The sequence below is a fragment of the Mustelus asterias genome, chromosome 2 (genome assembly GCF_964213995.1).
Source record: "Mustelus asterias chromosome 2, sMusAst1.hap1.1, whole genome shotgun sequence".
Taxonomy (NCBI): Eukaryota; Metazoa; Chordata; class Chondrichthyes; order Carcharhiniformes; family Triakidae; genus Mustelus; species Mustelus asterias.
This window is the reverse complement of record NC_135802.1, coordinates 56,048,239-56,070,849: the sequence shown is the minus strand read 5'-3', so window position 1 is coordinate 56,070,849 and position 22,611 is coordinate 56,048,239. Positions and strand designations below refer to the sequence as shown.

The 22,611-nt window shown below is 42.3% G+C and overlaps 1 protein-coding gene across 1 annotated transcript in view; it reads right to left on the bottom strand.

Moving 5' to 3' along the window:
• Positions 1–20,197, bottom strand: part of LOC144508005 (tomoregulin-1-like) — a 267,687-nt gene extending 247,490 nt beyond the window's left edge. Inside the window, exon 1 of the mRNA XM_078235707.1 lies at positions 19,604–20,197. Within this exon, the coding sequence (XP_078091833.1) occupies positions 19,604–19,787 (184 nt within the window). The 5' untranslated portion in view covers positions 19,788–20,197. The remainder of the gene's footprint in view (positions 1–19,603) is intronic.
• Positions 20,198–22,611: the final 2,414 nt, after the last annotated feature.

The following is a 22,611-nucleotide window of genomic DNA, read 5'->3' as shown; positions in this document are numbered from 1 at the left end:
GCGTGCAAGAAACAATACTTTTCAGTGTATACTAATACGTGACAATAATAAATCAAATCAAATCAAATCAAATCGACCCAATCTACATATTTGAGCCACTTTTCCTTCCTGCAGTTATTTTGCTTGTCTACTCAAAGGAACAGTTTGATATTGAGACCCAGCAGGAAGGCAAAAGGATAACAGGAGTAAGTCATTTAACTCATTATAATTCCCTCTGGCACAGTTTCCATCAAGTGAATTGAGTTGAATGGGAACTAGACTTCTGCCAAAGTTACGGCAATGGAGCAGAAGCTGTGAGGAAATTCACCCCTTATATCATCATTCAACATCAGATTAGATAAATAGATGAAGGAAAATATTATGAAGGGGGATAGGAATGGGGTTACCAAAAATTGATGTTTACACATTGATGCCCTGGATAAACATCAATATGGACTGCTTAGCTCCAATGACTTCTTTCTGTCCACAATAGCAGGACTTCCTCACCAGTAATGTCAAAGTTCAGCCATTTGTGAATTGTGCAGTTGTCAAGAGCATATTAATTCATGACAATTAGAGAAAGCATGCTATCATTGTGTCCAGCCAATGACCAATCTAGTAGAGCCATGAGTCTTATTATGATATCATAATACTGCTGTTTAGGCTACTCTTACTAGGAGAATTTATTCATGTGGTCAGAGAGTAGGCTTGTTATCCATAAACTAGCTGTTGACCACTAATATTTGGTGGACCTCATCATTCTTATATATCGCCTGACTCTCCTTTGCTCCATTCAGTGATGCTGCCATTTCATCACCATAATTACCAACAAGTGTAGAGCAAATGACAAGCTACACCCTTTCCTAAGAAGCCCTCAATGAGACAAGCATTGCAGAAAGTCTGTTGGTAGTATGACCCTGTCAGAAGCAATGAGAACCATGTCCAGTGAAATGTAGGCAGAGTGGAAAGCCAATGATGTATCATTTAAAGAGAGGGAAATAGCAGAAGTGGCTTCTATGCAATTTTCCTGCCACAAAAAATGTCCTTGTCCTGATTATACATTCAAAACATGCTAATAACGGCAAGGAAAATCACCCCAATGGGGATGGTCCTACAATGGTTAACTGGTGTTCTGTACAATTATTTTTGAATAGTAAAGACTTTATATGGGGAAAATTCATTCAAAATCCAGGGGCTTGTCATAAATAAATGTATGCTATATATAATAAATGATATTATAATATTCTTTCCACAGAGCTTTAATTTTATAGGAGAAATCTTTGCGGTCGCCAAACTGCACCATTTTGTGGTGCAGATTTAAAACTGTGCTCCATGACTAAAAGCTCTTAATCACGATGGTTCGTGGTACGGGTGAAAGATAGCTTTCAAAAGCTGATAAAATTAGGTAATGCATTGGTAGCCATGAAATATGTTTGCTGATGAGAAGTTATGACTTTGGAAATATTTGTAGTGGAATTTAATTTAAATTGTGTGGGACCTGTCAATTTGACATTGTGGAAGTTGCAGATGAATACACTGAACCGGAAGGAAGAGGGAACATTGTGTGCCTATGAGAATATTAAAATATGGACGAATGGTTTTCTGAAAGGCAAGAGGGTACACACTAATTATCCAGACAGGCTGGCGGGTACTTTCTGGGAGAAACCGCATGGCAAAATAAGAGGCAGAGAGAAGAAATTTAAGAAGGGAAAAACAAGCTGTAATGAAAAATTAACATGACATTACACAGGCATAATTTACAAAACTTTGTGTATTCTTTAAATGTTACAACACACGTTTGCCACATTCATTTATGTTTCTTTCTAACTTGTTGAAAAGATTGCATAACTTTAGCAGTGCAATTTGAATAAACCTCCCATCACCTCTCTGATCACATTCTCAGGCATAAACCATGCTGTTCACACCTCACGGTGGCACAGTAGTTAGCACTGCTGCCTTACAGCGTCAGGGACCCGGGTTTGATTCCCAGCTTGGGTCACTGTCTGTGCGTTCTCCCTGTGTCTGCGTGGGTGTCCTCCGGGTGCTCCGGTTTCCTCCCACAGTCCAAAAGACATGCTGGTTAGGTGCATTGGCCATGATAAGTTTTCCCTCAGTATACCCGAACAGGCGCCGAAGTGTGACGACTAGGGATTTTCACAATAACTTCATTGCAGTGTTAACGTAAGCCCACTTATGACACTAATGAATAAAATTTAAGTCAGTGTCCTATATGACCCTGAGCTTCATTTTCAAACCAACTTCTTCTCCATCACCAAGACACCTACTTCCACATCTGTAATATCCATTCTTTTGTTATCTGCAGACTTTACCCAATCATTGGTGCCTGTGCCTTCAGCCATCTGGACTCTAAAGTCTGGAATTCTCTCCTTAAACATTTTCACTGCATGCTCCTTAATTAACTCCAAAAATACCATTTTGACCTGTACAAGAGTGGTATCTGACCCGTTAGAAAACCGTGCCCAGTTTTAATTCTCTCACTTTGTGGGGATATTGTGACTTTAGAAATGAAACAGCGGAACACAAGATTGATTCACAGTTTGAAATCCCTGAGCTATTCAGACATAGTTGAAGCATAGGATCTGTATACTCCAGAAAAGCAAAGGCTCAAGGATGATTTGGTCAATGCTTATAAAATAATGAAGAGAGTAGATTGTGTTTACATTGAAAAATTATTTCAACTGGATAGGGTAGGAATGAGCAGGAATGACATTTATAGGTATTTGTTTTCTTTCATAGGATGTGGGCATCGCTGGCAAGACCAGCATTTATTGCCCATTCCTAATTGCCCTTGAACTGAGTGGCTTGCTAGGCCATTTAAAAGGGCAGTTAAGAGTTCACCACATTGCTGTAGGTCTGCAGTCACATTCAGGCCAGATCAGGCAAGGACCCCCTACAAGACTTCAGTGGACCAGATAGGTGTTTAACACGATCAATAATAGTTTCAAGGTTACTATTACTGACACTAGCTTTTTGACAGGTTTATTAACTAATACTTTTTGCCATGATTGGATTTGAACCCATGTCCCTGGAGCTTTGCTGTCTGGATTACTAGTCCAGTGACATTACCAGTATGCCACCATCTCCCGTCTCCATGCTAAATAATTATACGGCCAACTTCTTAGAGGATCAAGTGGCATAACAAAGCATGAGATGACCTGCTGAGCAGCTTCTGGAAACCAAAGTCATTAGGTTCCAGAGAAAATATGGTTGTAAAGTTGAAACTTTAAAAACTCGTATATTCGATGGCAGAATTAGATTGGATGTGAGCAAGTTCCACTTTTCCCAGCAAATAGTGGGTGAATGGAAAAGGTTGCTGCCATGTGCTATGAATGTATTGGAGAGAAGTTATCCTGATTTTATTCCAGCCAACTGACTAAACTTTTATCTATTTTTTCATAGGAACACTGGAACAGGAGTAAGCCACTTATCCCCATGAGCTGGTCCTCCATTCAATTAGATCATGGCTGGTTTACAACCTACATATCCATTTTTGCTTCAATCTCGGTTTTAAAATTAACAATTAATTAATCAAGCATCATTTGCGGAAGGAAGTTCCAAACTTCTATCCCACATTATGTGAAGACATTTATTCTTGAAAGGTCTGCCTCTAATTTTTTGCCTATTCCCCCTACTCCTACGCTCAACTAGTAGACTCATAAGAATATAAGAAGAAATAGGAGCAGGAGTAGGCCATCTAGCCCCTCGAGCCTGCCCCGCCATTCATCAAGATCATGGCTGATCTGAAGCGAATCAGTTCCACTTACCCGCCTGCTCCCCATATCCCTTAATTCCCTTATCGATCAGAAATCTATCTACCCGTGATTTAAACATATTCAATGAGGTGGCCTCCACCACTTCAATGGGCAGAGAATTCCAGAGATTCACTACCCTCTGAGAGAAGAAGTTCCCCCTCAACTCTGTTCTGAACCGGCCCCCACTTATTTTGAGGCTGTGCCCTCTAGTTCTGGTTTCCCTTCTAAGTGGAAAGAATCTCTCTACCTCTACCCTATGTCTCTATAAGATCACCCCTCAGTCTTCTAAACTCCAACGAGTACAGACCCAATCTGTTCAATCTCTCCTCATAAGCTACACCCCCTCATCTCCGCAACCTGGTGAACCTTCTCTGCACTCCCTCCAAGGCCAATATATCCTTTCGCAAATAAGGGGACCTAAACTGCACACAGTACTCCAGTTGCGGCCTCACCAGTGCCTTGCATAGTTGCAGCAAGACCTCACTGCTTTTATATTCTATTCCCCTCGCGATAAAGGCCAACATTCCATTCGCCTTCTTGATCACCTGCTGCACCTGCAATCTACTCTCTGTTCCTCTTCATATCTTGAAAACTAAACTCTATAGAATACAATCCTAGTTTGTTGAATCTTACCTAGTATCTTAACCCTTGGAGACTAGCGCCAGAATTTTATCGCTTGCCCCGGAATCGGAGCAGGAATTTCTGATCTCGCTCAAGCGAGGCTGTGAAATCCAGCCCCGGTATCATTCTCATAAACCAATGCTTTTCTCTCTCCAAGACATATGAATCCTTCCTAAGTGTGGTGCTCAGAACAGTGGAAAATACTCCGTGTGTAGTCTAGCCAGGGCTTTGTATAGCTGAAATTTGGCTTCTACCCCTTTGTATTCTATCCCTCGAGAAATAAAGGCCAGCATTGCATTGAGACATTTTAATTATCTTCTGTACCTATTCCTAATCATTTTAATGATCTATGTACCTGAACCCCCAAAATCTCATTGGACCTTCTCTTTTTGTGGCTTTTCAAAATCAGAGAGTATTCCAGCCTATCTTTTTTAGGTCCAAAGTAGATGACCTCACATTTAGAGTCATAGAGTCATAGAGGTTTACAGCATGGAAACAGGCCCTTCAGCCCAACTTGTCTCTGCCGTCCCTTTGTTTTTAACCACTAAGCTAGTTCCAATTGCCCGCATTTGGCCCATTTCCCTCTATAGCCATCTTACCCATGTAACTGTCTAAACACTTTTTGAAAGCCAAAATTGTACCCACCACTGGCAGCTTGTTCCAGACACTCACCACCCTCGGTGAAAAAATTGCCTCTCTCTTTTGTATCTCTCCCCTCCACCATAAACCTATGCCCTCTAGTTTTAGACTCCCCTACCTTTGGGAAAAGATATTGACTGTCTAGCTGATCTATGCCCCTCATTATTTTATAGACCTCTGTAAGATCACCCTCAGCCTCCTACACTCCAAAGAAAAAAGTCCCAGTCTATCCAGCCTCTCCTTATAACTCAAGCCATCAAATCCCGGTAGCATCCTTGTAAGTTTTTTCTGCACTCTTCCTAGTTTAAAAATATCCTTTTTATAATAGGCTGACCAGAACTGTATACAGTATTCCAAGTGTGGCCTTACCAATGTCTTGTACAACTTTAACAAGACGTCCCAACTCTAGTATTCAATGTTCTGACCAATGAAACCAAGCATGCTGAATGCCTTCTTCACTACTCTGTCCACATGTGACTCCACTTTCAAGAAGCTATGAACCTGTACCCCTAGATCTCTTTGTTCTATAACACTCCCCAACGCCCTACCATTAACTGAGTAAGTCCTGCCCTGGTTCGATCTATCAAAATGCATCACCTCGCACTTATCTAAATTATACTCCATCTGCCATTCGTCAGCCCACTGGTCCAATTGATCAAAATCCCGCTGCAATCCTTGATTGCCTCACTGTCCACATTGCCCACACTGACATCCATTTTTCACAGTTTTGCCCATTCACTCAATCTATCAATGTTTCTCTGTAATCTTGCACTTCTATCTGCACTGCCAGCAATACCACATATCATTGCATCTTTGGCAAATTTGGATAAATTATTTTCTATGCCATCATCTAAATCATTTATGAATAAAATGAATAGTTGAGGCCTTAACACAGATACTTGAGGGGCAAAACTGGTCACATCCTCTCAATTAGAGTACTCAACCATTATCCCTACTCTCTGTCTCCCACTCAATTTCTGAAGCGGTCAATAATTTGTCTTCAATTCCATGGGCTTCAACTTTATCTAACAGTCACTTATGAGGGACTTCATCAAATATAAATATTCATTTACATTACCACAGACATTCCCCTGTCTACTACTTTAGTAATCTCTTCAAAATATTCAATCAGATTCATCATGCATGGATACCCTTTGCAACTCCATGCTGCCTCTCTCTGATCAGCCTCCTGCAGTAGATTACATGTCTCCAGGTTGGAAGGGCATGGGTGTACTGTGATATAAGAGGAGGCATTGTAACTGTATGGAGAGCGCATGTAGGAGCAATTGGTCTTTTCTTGGCTGGTACTTTATACATTTGCATGTCTGGATAAGCTGCAATTTATGTAGATTGGAGCTCAGCACAGCACTGGTGTGGAGCAGCCTAGGCTTTCCCGTTGGCACCTCTACTTTTCCAACTGAGTTGACAGCTTTTAAAATTTAACACCACTATCCAAGAAAGGAGGAAAAGAGAAAATGGGAAACTACAGGCCTGTAAACCTCCTATCAGGCATCAGGAAAATGCTGGAATGCATAATCAAAAAGTCTTAACAGTTCATTTAGAAATGGTAGTATGATCAGACAAAATCAGCATGATTCCATAAAAGAGAACTGTGTTGACAAATTTATAAAGCCTTTTGAGGATGTAACCATAGGGTAGATAAAAGGGAACCAGTTGATGTAGTTTCCCTGGATTTCAAAAGAGCACTCCACAAGGTGCCACATGGTGGCACAGTGGTTAGCACTGCTGCCTCACAGCACCAGGGACCTGGGTTCAATTCCCGGCTTGGGTCACTGTGTGGAGTTTGCACATTCTCACCATGTCTGCATGGTTTCCTTCCATAGTCCAAAAGATGTGCTGGTTAGGTGCATTGGCCAAGCTAAATTCTCCCTCAGTGTACCCGAACAGGCGCTGGAGTGTGGCGACTAGGGGATTTTCACAGTGACTTCATTGCAGTGTTAATATAAGCCTACTTGTGAACTAATAAACAAACTTTAAAATGTTAATACACAAGATTAAGGCTCATGATGTTGGGGCAATTATTAACATGGATAGAGGATTGGTTAACAAACAGATAACAAAGAGTGGGATAAACAGGGCACTTTCAACTTGTCAGACTGTAACTATTGAAGTACTGCAACAATCAATGGCAGTTACTTACAGTCCATATTAATGATTTAGACAAAGAGATTGAGAGAAATGTATCTATGTTTTCTGATAACAGGAAGTTAGGCGGCAATGTAAGCTGTGAAGAAGACATAAAGAGTTACAAAGAGAAAAAAGACAGATTAAGTGCATGGTCACAAGGTTGCAGGTGGAGTATAATGTAGTTAAGTGTAAGGTTATTTGATAGACTTGAAAAACAATATATTTCTAAAAGGCATGAAATGTTTAAATGGGGATTTTCAGACACACTTGTGTGTACTCATACAAGGGAAACAGAAAGTGAGCATACAGTACAACAGGTAGTTCAGTAGACAAATGGCATATTGGCCTTTATTGCAAGAAGATTGAAGTATAAGAATAAGGAAGTCATGTCACAATTGCAGAGGCTTTGGTGAGACCACAGTAGAGTGCTGTGAACACAAGAACATAAGAAATAGAAGCAGGAGTTGGTCACCAGGCCCTTCAAGCCTGCTCCACCGTTATATATGAACATGGTTGATCTATGCCGGTTTCAACTCCTTTCTGTGCCATTTCCCTATAGCTCTCTATTCCTCCATCTATCAAATATTTATCCTATGCACTTTAAATACTTCTAATGATCCAGCCTCCACTATGCACCACTTTGGTCTCCATATTTAAGGAAGGGTATACTTGCCTTAAAGGCAGTAAAGTGAATGTTCAGGAGAAAGGTTTCTAGGAAGAGAATGTTGTCCAGTGATGAAAGACTGAGTGAACTGGGATCATTCTCTGGAGTTTAGAAGAATAAGAGATGATCTCATTAAAACATACAAGATTCTGAAGGTGCTTGACAGGATAAATGCTGAAAGCTTGTTTCCCCTGGCCTGGGAATCTAGAACACGAGGACACAGTCTCAGGAAAAGGGGCCTATCATTTGGGACAGAGATGAGGAAGAAGTAATTCACTCAGAGGGTTGTGAATCATCAAAATTAACTACCTAGGGTTGTGGATGCGTCAGCATCTATAATCATAGAATCCTTACAGTGCAGAAGAGGCCATTCGGCCCATCAAGTCTGCACCGACAACAATCCCACCCTATCCCCAAAACCCCACATATTTACCCTGTTAATCCTCCTGACACTAAGGGGCAATTTAACACGGCCAATCAACCTAACCTGCACATCTTTGGACTGTGGGAGGAAAGCGGAGATATTTTGGTGGAGTAGGGCATCAGGGGCCAAATGCTCTACTCTTGCTCCTTTTTAATCTTTTATTTTATTAATGTTCTTGGAAGTGTGATTTGCTACATCTCCATCTCTGGGTTTTTTTCTGGACAAGCATACTCAGCACCCTAAAATATGCCTGCTCACGTGCTACTAAAAGTAAAACGACACTGCCTCCACCTGTTGGGCCCTGGGATCAAGTGTTTAATAATCAGCAGAACAATCCTTGAAGGATTATTAAGGGACTGCCCAACAGTTGGTCAGGCATCAGCAGCAATGTAAAACATCAGCTGATTGCCTTCTTCTTCCCTTTGCAGGAGGCTCCAAGATCTGCAATAGCAAATCATCATCCCAGTGTGGCACCAGGTAGACACTCTAGCCATAACACACAAATGCCCCTCAATCTGGAAACGGTGGCCTGGGTCAGGGCAGGGTATCTCCAGGATGGATATAAGTCTTGGGCTGGAATGACTAGATTGACGTGTGCAAGGTAGAGCTCCTAAAATCAAACAATTCCCAAGACAACTTCTATGCTTTTTCTATCTACAGATCAACAGCAGAAGTATCCCAATAGCATCACTGACTAGCCCATTCAGCTGATAATGATGTTTGTGTGGGAAGACACAGAAAGGAAAGGGGAAAGTAAAGTTAACTTACAAAAAAGGAATACACACTCAACACATGAACACTTCTGCTTCAACGCTCAGAGAAAGTGCAATTAAATTTTATTTTTAACTGATAATCATCACCACGCTAGCAACAACGTCAAGGTATATCGGAAACAGCGACAGTGAGAAAACATAAGGTTTACCCATGGTAATACAGCCAATAGCACAAATGCGTGTGAAAAATAAATTCAATTCCTGCTCATGAATACCTGAAATATTCAGCCAATCTACTCTGGAAGGTACTGGAGAGGGCAAAAATACAATTGCCAATGACAATTACAGCCAAGAGCAAAAATGATATATGAACAACTCAAGGTTGGCTAATCTGTGCTAACTTTTCTTAAAATATTCCACTCTTGCATTACAGGTAGTGAAACACGAGTACTAGGTTGTCATTTACAAGAATGTTTTATCTCTGTGGACATGTGGAGACCAAGTTCCTCCAGCAACACAACTAAATCCCTAAATGCCAGGATAGTACTATAAATTCTGAGCTATTGATTTTTTACTTTGAAGCAAATTTCCACATACGTTATACCTTTTTATTTTAGTTATTACTACTTCCACATTGATGTATCCTCTGGCAACTGTACGTCAACAGGTTTGCTTTGATAAAATATAGTTTTTTGCATTAGGCAGTGAATTTTGTGCGCAACTTGAAATCCATTAGTTTCAAAATGTGCACCGTTTCAGTAAAAAAATTTCAAAGCACGGTATTATCTTAAGTGAGATCTTGCAATTCACTACAAAAACACAGGAATCCAGCTCGTGGAGCAATACTGCATCATTGTACATCATACATGCTAACAAAATGAACAATCCTTCATCAGTTTTATCTTTGCTTACCATGTGTTTTGATGTGGTAAACTTAATGGAAAATTCCAAGCTTATACACATCACAATCAACTTCCTACACTGATTTTCTCACACTTTTTTCATAAAAGTAAAATGTTTCATTTATCTTGGATACACAGCATCAAAGTGAATTTCCAAAATGCTGCAATCCCACAACATTGTCACATCATTAGGTTTTCATCAGCACCAGATAATGGTGAAATGGTTAAATGTCTTTGTGCCTGGTGAGTAACCACAAAAGACTAACAATATTCTTTTCAAGTGATTCAACCCAACAAGAAATCCATAATATTAACTTTTACAACTGGTTCAAAACTGATCAATTGCTTTTGCAGCCATAGGTATCTCAACGGAAAAAAAGAAAGAAAGCTTGCACATCCAATTAATACTTTTCTAAATTATTCAAATCCCAGATAATCTGATGCCAGCTGCACTGTGGCCACAAGAACCCATTTTGACAATTAAAAATTCACAGAACTGTCGCACTTTGAAGGAATTGAAGCTGTGAACAGAAGTGTTATAGACGGATTCAAACACAAAACAAGTGAATAAAAAACTAGTAGAATGTGCCGGGCTTTCGCAAGTCCCTTATTTGACTATTCTTGACTAATGAAACTCAAGGAGCAAGCCAAATTAAGGTCTCATCAGCTCACTGCTCCCCTCTGCAAACCAAAATCTAATATAATTCAGATACTGTGGAAAACTAATATACAAAGGATTAGAAATCAGAATAATTATATTTCTAAGAGTAAGCAACGTTACACAAATATTATACTTAAAAAGATGCACCTTAAAGAATATTTGAGGAAATGCAATGATTTGAATGATTTTGTTTTTAAGAAAGGTAGGTTTGATCTTGTCTGAATTTATTACATGTGGGCACCAGTGACATGAATGGTACATCACTGAAGGACAGTTAATGAATTTTATTCAATGTGTAGCATGGTCTGTTGACCTCCTGCTAATGGAATGAAACACTGCCTGATGTTCACCTTGCACATGGTACAAAGAAATCTAGAGCTGACAAAATGTTTACATACAGAGTAATAGATCCTATGAAGTGAACCGAGAGGTTCAAATAAATTGTGAATTGTGGAAATAACACTCATAAGATTAATAGACGTCAATTGATTCCTGTAATTAGGTTACAATATTTAGCCCATGCCGTGGCAGCTTTTGTTTTATATATTACAGCAGACTATCTAAGGCATTGATTGCTGTTTTTTGGAGGATCCACTGGGATCAATTTTGAGTTTAGCCTCTCTCCGCACCTGGAGAAGCAGCTACTTAAATTTCAGCCACATCCTCATTAACATTACACCTGTAAACTGCAGGATCAAACGTGTGTTGTGGTGGAGCTCCCAGACTGTGGTCTACCAATATTGGGTTGAACTGGTTGGCAGAAAGGGATGAGGGGACGGTGGGAGAGGGGAATGTCACATTTGCAACAAGGGAGCCATGAACCAGGCCAGCAGAAGCAGATCAGATTAACTTTGTAGCAGCATTCTCCACAAAAATCATTCCAAATTTTTGTTCCCTTCTATTCCCCGTGGAAATGACCAAACTGTGCATTACCCACAGTCCAAGTTCAAATGGTAATTGGGCTCCTGGGTCAGTTTACAATTTGATACTGCCCAAAACAGAAAGGTGCTTCAGGTGCATTTCAGTCAGCTGCTTCCAAAGTGACACGCATGTATTGTGGGGGTTGACAGAGTACTGGAACTTCAAGTATTAGCAGGTGACTCCACTGTTAACTAATAATGGGACCATTATACCATGGACACAGATTGCATAATTATATTACAGTTGATCTTCCCTGGTGTTGTTCAACAAAAATTGGAAAAAGTTCAGTTCGCTCCCTCTCTTCCTGAAAACTTCTCCATCTTCTCCTCTCTCTTCTGCTTTCTCTCTTTGTCTCTTTCCCAACAAGTATCTCAGATATTCACCACAGTCATTAGCTTGTTTCTGACTCACTCAAACCAGATTCACTTAATCAGAGTTAAAGTCAACTGAAATTAATCAAATTAAAATCTTCTATTGTCAAAGTTTCTACTTGTCCCTACATATTCTTCATGTCTCTTAAATCATTTCAGTTTATTACTCTTCGCCAATTCCTTGGTCATTTTTCTTTCTCTTTGTTGGACTGACCCACTGCGCACCTCTCATACACTTTTTCTCCTTGTTCTTAATACTGATTACTCTTTCTCCCCTTCTAATTTGTATTGAGAATGGGAAGTGAAGCCAGAACTACTCCGATATTCTGATGGTTCAAGGAATTCTGGGAATAATTTTAACAGAAGACAATTGAGAATAAAATCAGAGTGGGATTAAACTGTTGTCCAACCAGGACCCGCCCAATGGGTTAGGTTCAAGTTCTCTCTGACTTGCCTCTCTGTGAATGGGTGTAGACAAGGCAGCGTGGCATCTTGTGACAACTGCATGAAGAAACTGTCAGTCATGGTCTGGGTTTGGCATATCGAAGCCAGGCTCTGAGATCAGGAGGATCTGAGAGGTTAGGCCCTAATGATGCAGCTCTGGCTGTTATTAGTTAAAATATTCACATTATGTGCTCCTGATTTTTTTTTATTACTACACTCCAATGTGTACTGCATGGTCAAATTATTATTAGTGAATCTCCTGTGATTTTACTTAATAGAGATCAGATGTTAAGTTGTTTTTTAACAACCACGTTATAAAGCACACAATAACATTTACGAAACAAAAGGTGGATTTTCCTGGCCTCTTGTCCCTGGGAATAAGAACATAAGAACATAAGAACTAGGAGCAGGAGTAGGCCATCTAGCCCCTCGAGCCCGCCCCGCCATTCATCAAGATCATGGCTGATCTGAAGCGAATCAGTTCCACTTACCCGCCTGCTCCCCATATCCCTTAATTCCCTTATCGATCAGAAATCTATCTACCCGTGATTTAAACATATTCAATGAGGTGGCCTCCACCACTTCAATGGGCAGAGAATTCCAGAGATTCACTACCCTCTGAGAGAAGAAGTTCCCCCTCAACTCTGTTCTGAACCGGCCCCCACTTATTTTGAGGCTGTGCCCTCTAGTTCTGGTTTCCCTTCTAAGTGGAAAGAATCTCTCCGCCTCCACCCTATCCAGCCCCCGCATTATCTTATAAGTCTCCATAAGATCCCCCCTCATCCTTCTAAACTCCAACGAGTACAAACCCAATCTCCTCAGCCTCTCCTCATAATCCAAACCCCTCATCTCCGGTATCAACCTGGTGAACCTTCTCTGCACTCCCTCCAATGCCAATATATCCTTCCTCATATAAGGGGACCAATACTGCACACAGTATTCCAGCTGCGGCCTCACCAATGCCCTGTACAGGTGCATCAAGACATCCCTGCTTTTATATTCTATCCCCCTCGCGATATAGGCCAACATCCCATTTGCCTTCTTGATCACCTGTTGTACCTGCAGACTGGGCTTTTGCGTCTCATGCACAAGGACCCCCAGGTCCCTTTGCATGGTAGCATGTTTTAATTTGTTTCCATTGAGATAGTAATCCCATTTGTTATTATAGCTAGTTCTTTTTGGAAAAAAAGGCCCAAGGCCTAGATTACTCAATCTTTTCCCTTTTGATATCACTCTAGGGTTTTTGGAATTCATTTTGCAGGGCGTGTAAAGGTTGGCTTCCACCTGCAATAGGTATAGGTTGACATAGAGGCATAATAACGAGAAACAACGAAGCATTCAAGCCCTCTCATCTGAATTCTTTGTGACAATAGATGGTGTTATCCCTACCCAAACAGCAAAGTTCTGGGTCCTGCTCCCAAGGGATTTATGGGATCCCGGGTTAAACCAAAGACTTCTGATGTGCACTGGCTGCAATTATTTTAATCCTCCCTCTGGATATAAAGTCCAATTAGGACATTCGGGTTCCTCACTTCTACTGGTAACTAAAAGGTCCCGATGACCAAACACAACATACATCTGTGAGAGGTAACCCTCACAAGCTTGCAACTATGCCTCATTTTCCTTCCTTATCTGCTGGTGTCACACCTGCCAGTCGTGAGCCTGTGCTGTGGGTGTCCTAGGCCATGTACGTCAGTGGTCTCGGAAATCATGGTGATTCCAGATTGGATCCTAATGGGTCAGACCATTGTTAGGTCTGCTCTAATATATTAATCTGTTATTAAGGCGGAGCTATATCATTTCATGGCCACAAAGATTAATCGCTCAGATAACAGAGCCTCAATTCAATTGGAATTTAGTTGTTTTGTTGTGGGAACCATGAATGGTGAAGTTAATCAGAGTTTAATTTAGGGTAATTTTTTTTAAAAAGTTACCTCTTTGCTAGAGCAATCAAAATCTAAGTCGGCTAGGCTGCTCTCTCCCCATAGTCCCATATCTTCGTCTGCTTCAAATATTTATCTGCTATTCCCCTAAAAGATGTAATGGTTTCTGCCTCAACTACTCCCTGTGGCAAAACATTCCATGCTCTAGCAAATCTCTGCATAAAGAAATTTTCCTAACTTATTGCCTCTCTTTTAATGACAATTTACAATTGATAATCACCGGACAATATCTTCCCAACCAGAACGAAATAATCTTTCCCCAGTCACCTTATCAAAACCCTTCATATTTTAGTTTTTCTCTCTTGCATCTCCTGTTTGTTTTCTATGTCACAGCATTAAAGGGCTCTGCAAATAACTAGAGCTTTTCATGGCTGAAATCATACTGAGGGACTGAGATGAGGAGACGTTACTTCATTCAAAGGGTGGTGAATCTTTGGAATTCTCTACCCCAGAGGGTTGTGGATGCTCCATTGTTGAATACATTTAAAGCTGGGATAGACTGGTTTTTTTTCTCTCTCTCAGGGAATCAAGGGATATGGAGAGCAGAAGGGAAAGCGGAGTTGGAGCCCAAGAACAGCCACATAGTACTGAATGGTGGAGAATTCATTTACCATCAAATCTACTCCTGCTCCTATTTCTTTTGTTCCTGTGTTGGCATATTTTATCACCTCAGCATGATTTAAATTTATTTTCATTGAATCCTTACTGTGCAGAAGGAGGCCATTCGGCCCATCGAGTCTGCACCGACAACAATCCCACCCCAGGCCCTATCCCCACGATCCCACACATTAACTCCGCTCCCTCTAACCTACACATCCCTGGACACTATGAGCAATTTAGCATGACCAATCAACCTAACCTAACCCGCACATCTTTGGACTATGGGAGGAAACTGGAGGATCCGGAGGAAACCTACACAGACACAGGGAGAACATGCAAACTTCACGCAGACAGTGACCCAAGCCAGGAACCAAATCCAGATCCCTGGAGCTGTGAGGCAGCAGTGCTAACCACTGTGGCACCATGCCGCCCAATGTGTCCTTAATATGGTGCCCAAAACTACTTAATACTCTAACTGTACCCCAACTACATCCTTGTACAAATTTGTCATTACCCTTTTGTTCTTGTACTCTATGCCCAAATGTATAAACATGTAAAAGTCATAGAGTCATCGAAGTTTACAGCATGGAAACAGGCCCTTCGGCCCAACTTGTCCATACCGCCATTTCTTTTAACCACGAAGCTAGTCCCAATTGCCCGCGTTTGGCCCATATCCCTCTATGCCCATCTTACTCATGAAACTGTCTAAATGCTTTTTAAAAGACAAAATTGTACCCGCCTCTACTACTACCTCTGGCAGCTTGTTCCAGACAGTCACCACCCTCTGTGTGAAAAAATTGCCCCTCTGGACCCTTTTGTATCTCTCCCCTCTCACCTTAAACTTATGCCCTCTAGTTTTAGACTCCCCTACCTTTGGGAAAAGATATTGGGAAAAGTCATTGGTCCTTTATGGTTTTATTTAACTGCAGTCACACTACCAAGGAATTGTTTTAATCTTAAGTCTCTCTATTCCTCCACATTCTTCAATTCCTTTCCATTAATTATGCTTCCAATCTTTTGCTTCATAATCATAATCCCTGATAATCCCTTATCAAGATGAACAGGAAATATGTGGACACACATTTGTCATATTACATGAATAGATCAGTATTGCTGTCCTCTTGATGTGGGAGAATTATTATTTTTAGTTGATCTCCCACATGTCATTGTACATTGTATGGAGCCAAGGGGGATTTTCACAGTACCTTCATTGCAGTGTTAATATAAGCCTACTTGTAACACTAATAGATAAATATTTTTTGTCTCTGTTGATTGTATATCCCTGCTTATCTTTATTTCTCTCCTCTTTTGGTTTCCTGTCTATCAACTTTTCTCCCCCAACTCTTTTTTCTTCTCTGTCCTCGTCTGCTTCTCCCTCTCTCTGCTTTTTTCTTCTATCTTTGAGTAGCTGTCACACTCTAACACCTGTTATTTTTTGAAGGTCTTTACTTCACAATATAATGCATTTCTGCATTTGGAAAAGCAACATAATTACATAATGGATACATAAATTTAAACAAACATTCTAATTTCCTCGGCCACCCACAGCCCGACTTGACATTTCTGCTTAGATATGACTAATAAAAAAAAAGTTTTAGGTATGGAAATGACTTTACATGGATAGTACATTAATAATTTGTGTGAGGTCACATGATGCATTACTTTCCCAATGGGCATGCCTGAGGTTTTACAATTCAGATCAGAAAGCTATATCTTGTTCCTTTCAATTCTTCAAAGTCAGTTTCTTCATGACTTTCAAGCCTACCCAACATCCTTTATAAGGATATAGAGAAACAGCAGACAAAACAGATTAGCCAGCTTCATCTGAGGTTTGCTGCCACAGGTAGAATGTGTTAAATAAAGTATACATTTTATGGGGTCTATTTTCACCTTGGAAAAACATTGACTGGGCAATGCATCCCCTCAATAATCTGTCATAAGAAGAAGAAGCTTGCCTGATCTTAAAGTGCCTTACAGTAGTCCCTTTGATGAGCACTGGCTAGGTTGTGCAATGCTAGTGCCAGAGGGAGGAGCACGTGCAGTGCACACCCACTGGATCCTGTGAAAGAGATGGAAACCCAAGTCACCTATGTGAGGACCACAATGAAATCATTGGTGGGAGGAGAAGGATCAAGACTGTGAAGGGAGTAATCATTCAGCTCTTGCGATTTTCAGAAAGTTATTGTTTGGTTGCCACCTGAAAATCAGGATGAAAGATAATTATCCTGATAGCTCTATTATTTTCTGATCAGCTCTTATTTGTCATTTTTTCATGTATTCTGTTTTCTGACTTAAAATTTACCCATCACTTCTTTGTTCCTAAAACTGCTTCAATGAAATGTGGTTTCTAGTTTACTGTGTTAACATTAGTGGCTAAGGTTTGCTCCTTAACTCTCTAGAAAATCCATGTTTAAGAGGCTGTTTCTGGATGAAAAGGCTTATCATTTGATCTATCTTTCACCCCCAGCCCTTGTCTCCACTGGAAGCTCTTGCCTTCATTTCATCAATACAGTTCTAATGATCGCTCCATTCGTCTCTCCTCACTTGTTCATTTTAAACAGCCAATCTGCTTTATTATTTGTCATATCTTCTTCCTACATCTCCACTACATTGAAATTAGAACTTACTGCACCTTACCACAGGCATCTTTGTTTTCTCAGGAGCTCAGAGCTATGAAGCCCCTACTTTCCTCACTCCCTCCCTCTCACATTAATGACATGGCCACATATCTGCCATTTAAAACCTGATTTTGGTGTAATTTATTCACTCCTTCCTGATTTTCAACCTTAGCGATAACGGGTTTGTCAATTAGAAAATATATCAAATGCCTACAGAACCAGTGTAATGTGTAGTAGCTTCCTTATATGCAGTTTAATCCCTAAAAAAAAAAATTTCTGAAGAAATTCATACACCATATGAGGATTGTTGTAAATTGCATTAATGCTTTAATCAATTTACCCATTTACCAACTGAATGTTAATTAAAATTCAATGTAACAATCCACTGTTAGCTTTGGAGAACATGGACTGTGAAGGAAGAGTGTGTTCCTGGATTGTGGGGAAACGGTGTATCCCTGGACTGTGGATACTTGATTTACATTTGGATACTTGGGTGTGTGCAAATAAAGTGGATTATAATTCTGAAAGGGGCGGGAAAAGATCGCTGGCAAATATTAGAAATATTGATGCGAGGTATCTGAGCTGTGGGAAGGGGGCAATTATGACGATCACGCGGTATGACAGGACATAAACCAGAAGTCAATGTGGGCAGTGAAAAGTTACCTGAGTCAGACTAGGTTAAATTTCCTGTTTCCCTCCCGCGAGCAAACCCTTTGAGTGAAAATGCAATAGGTATGACAAAAGTCCGCTTTCCAGGACATTGTGGGTGTTTTCGAAGGTTTTCTTTGGGCAAGCAGTGGCTATTACTAATGTGTTAAAGGTGCACTTGTGAATTTTGCACGGGTCAAGCATGTGAACAGTGAAGTTACAGAACTCGTTATGTGCATCTCTATCTCTGTACATGGCACTGCCGACTGCCCAGGAAACTGTTCACTTTAAACTAGCAAACCCAATTTCTTCACGAATATTTGCCATATTAAGAGAAGCATATAAAACACAGTAAACTGAATAAATATATTCTCAACGGAAAGCCAGACAACATTGGAGCACATTACACTAAACAATGATGATTCCGTTCTGTATTTAGAGACTGGAGCCTGTTAGAATTGATCTGACAACACTGAACAGTTGAAATGATCTGCATGTGAACACAAAGTGAAAACAGAGCGGCCAGGAAAGGGTTTTTATTGTGAGGGGGGGGTGGGGGGCGGATTTCTCTTTCTAAGATGTGTGTGTTAAAGGGAAACTGCTGGGCAGAAATCTGGTTCGCGTTCTCCAGCTATTAAAATTAATCGATGACAATTGGAAAGTCCCTTTCCAAATCGCTCGGAATACTGACTTACTCAGATCGAATGGCAAAAAGTCAAAGCCCGGAGATTTCACCATTGGTTTTCCCAAATTCAAACTTCCTTGATATTGATATCTGCCCAGTTCAAGCTTCTCGCTTCTCTCGGTCAACATTATTTTGCTTTTTTAATGAAATATTTAATGGTGAAGGTCACGTGAAGCCCTAGGGGAGATGCTCCAGCTTTTAATCTTGCTGCTGGCCGGGGAGGTGGAGGGATGGGGGCAGTGAGGGGGGAGTAGGGCTGGTGGGTGAGTGGGGTTGGTGGGGGGAGTGGGGCTGGTGGGGGAGTGGGGAGGGTGGGGGGAGTGGGGAAGGGATAGGGCTGAGGGGGGAGGGGGAGTGGGGCTGGTGCGGGGAGTGGGGCTGGTGGGTGAGTGGGGTTGGTGGGGGGAGTGGGGAGGGTGGGGGAGTGGGGAGGGTGGGGGAGTGGGGAAGGGATGGGGCTGGTGGGGGGAGTGGAGAGGATGGGGGAATGGGCCTGGTGGGGAAGTGGGGAGGGTGGAGGAGTGGGGAAGGGATGGGGCTGGTGGGGGGGGGGAGGGGGGGGGAGAATTCTCCAGACTATCCCATTGCACCTGCTGGTCCCCTCTGCAACATCCATTCAAAGAGAATATTAATGCAGCTCAGTAAGATCAAAGTGCCCGAGCTCCGCTCAATCTGTCACATTCTCCAGACATTCCGCTCTGTCAACAACTGCCCGCTCAACACACAAAGAAAGCCAAAATGCTAAGTCAAGCTGCACACGCTGATGCTTTGACTGATTCTCATCCTCTTTGTCCCGGAGCTCCGTAAAAGAGAGAAGAGAGAGAAAGGACTCTTTTGTTTCTCACCCACCTGAACAGTTGTTGTTTCCTTTGCCTTTGCCGCTCTGACACTCGGCGCTGGAGAGCGGGTTGGCGGGCAGTGCCGCCGGCAGGCTGCTCACTGCCAGCACGGCCAGCAGCCAGAGGCAGCAAGAGGCGGCCGAGGAGGCGGGCAGCCGGCGCTGGGGACAGGGGGACAACTCGCTCCCCACCATGGCCGGACCGACAGGAGAGGGATGGAGGGAGGGAGGGGAGGAGGGAGGGAGTGAGGGAGGGAATGAGGGACAGAGGGGAAACAGCGAACAGGCGGCGGCCGCAGCTCCTCAGTCAAGGGGAAGAAGCGCTGGTCCTTCCGGGAGCATCACCTCCTCACACCGGCCATCCCCTCTGTGTGTGTGTGTGTGTGTGCACAGAGCCAGCACTGCTCCTCTTCACCCCTGTGCCTCCTGCTCTTATCCTTCCAAATTCTCTCTCAAACAGCTCCTCCGGCTCTCCTTTCCCCCGGTGTGAAGTGAATGTGATGAAAGAATTGTGAGTTGTCCAAGCTGCCTCTCTCCCTCTCTCTCTCTCTGTTGTCCTCGAAGACACTGGGGCGGATTCAGAGGGATTGAGGCTCAGGAACAACAAAGGAGACGGCGGAGAGGAGGGTGTGTGTGTAGTGGTGGAGGGGGGGGGGAGGGGAGGAGGGGGTGTGTGTGTGAGGGGTGGGGGGGAGAGGGGGAGGGGGGAATCACATCACATGACCGTGGGGACACCACACACATTAGACAGAGAGAGAGGGGGGAGGGAGCACCAGTGGACAATCTGACAGCCACCAAAAAAAAACACCAATCTCATTCTCTTGCTCTCTTTAAATTCACATGGATATTCACCCCCCCCCTCCCCCCCCCCCCCCCCTCCAAGTGTTTGGAAATAACTCCAAAAAACAGGCTCATCATTCCCACTCGTGTTTCTGGTTGCCCCATCAATAGAAATGAACTATTGGTGAATTTGTTTCCCTATTTTTTTTAAATTTTAAACAACCAGAGTTGACACAAGACCAATGTCTGACCGCATGCAGTGTGAATAAAGCAGTAAACAAGGGTGAGAAAGAGGGAGCCGTGTCCAACTCACTTTACCACGCAGTGAGATGGATAGAGATTTAGTGAATACCCTCTATGTGAGACTTAAAGCAGATTTCGCAAACCAACAGCAATTAATTTCACTTTTGTCGGTGTTGGATGCTAGAATTCGTAACGTGGTAATGTGGGTTTCCAAAACACTGGCACTAAATCGCCCACATAAGAGAAACTGATTGCCAGCAAGTACAGTGCGCCCATCCCTCCCCCCACACATTTATTGTGCATATTACTGGGAGACCTTGGCTATGGAATTTGATTCTGAAACACAGACATCAATCTTCCAGTCCGGTTAGCTCCACAGTGCAAGGCGGTGATAAATAAGACGAATAAGATACACGACCGGCCCCAGCTTAGGATAAAAGTGCGAGGATTTTCTCCATTAAAGATTGAGTCAGACGAATCTTGGGACATTTACAACCAAATATTACCTTTAGTTTACAAAATAACATCATACACTTGCTCCCGTCAGGATATTTCCAACAGCGTGATATTACACGCTAATATCTTTTAAAAAGGGCACTGACTGCCAGTTAGTGGAAACAATCTCAACTGTTCAGTTTGCTGTACTGAACGGTGCAGAAATAGGTTCAATTCTTCAGCAATTTCACTGGAGGTAAAACAGCAAAGGTTGAATACACGTGATTGTTGGTGGGGAAAGGGGAGGGGTGTCTCCTTTTGTTGATTTGGCCACTCCATATCGGTAATGGAACCATTTGTAAATTGGGACCATGCCGGATTCCTGTTTTCCTATCTGTCTGTCTATCCCATTCAAAGGTGGCGGCACTCGAGCACAAAATGTCTCCGTGTGAAGCGAGCCCCTGTAAGTTTCCTCCTCGTTATGCGGGTTGAGCGAGTGATTGATGGACTCCGATCTGTAGATGTGTGTGTGTTCAATCATTTTACACCAGCCTGCTCGCTCTCCGCGGTCATGCAGTAACACATCTCCTCCTTCCCCTTCCCCTGTTTCTCTCGGGGTGGCTGGGGGGAGGGGGCGGGGGGAGCTGGGCACCGCCTGATGAGAAGCAGCACTCCGGATTCGGCATCAAGGTACCCAAATACCAAACCACATTTAAATATCGGCAACTACCCAACATTACTTCTCAGAGGCTGCGAGAGACATGAATGTTTCTAAGATTGAATAAATATCACGATCAGAAAATAGAATACATTGCAAAAAGACATGATTCAAATACAATATTTGAAATAATTCAAATTCAGTATTTAAAATAATGCCTGGCATAGCTAAATGGCAGCGAAGCATCTTGTAATAAGTGTGCATGATTGTAGGGTTAATAGGGGTAATATAGGATAGCAACCGATAGGTGTTAGAAAGCAGTAACTTGAATCATAACGCGCCTTTGTCGACAATAACGCCGAAAGTAGCTGTCTAGTGACAGAGCCACAGAACTTTACAGCGCAGAGGGAGGCCCTTCAACCCATGTTATATCAGTCTCCCATTCTTTGCCACAGCATTCCAAAACAATTCCCCATTGGATTACACGGGGTGTTTGAAAGCTATCTCAGATGCTTTAAAGGGAAGAAAGAAGACAGAGAGTATTAGAAAGAGGAAGGTCAAAAACAGTAAACCCAAGGCAGCTGAAGATTCTGCCAGCGAGAATGGGGCGGAGTTAATGGGGTGCACTTATGTCAGAGAAATGGACAATTTGGGAGGGGAGACAGACCCGATGATTACAGGGATATGGCAGGATATAACATCATGGAGGGATCATGGAGAGGTCGATAAAGATTTTGAATTTGATGAACAGGGATAGGAAGATATGGTGGGTCAGTGGGAACGAGAGCGATGGGCAAGTGGGACACAGGACGCCACACACGATTTATTTGTATAAATTGGGAGTTTCAGAATCGGGGATGGAACACCAGCAAGGACAGCATTTGATTAATCAAATCTGGAAAC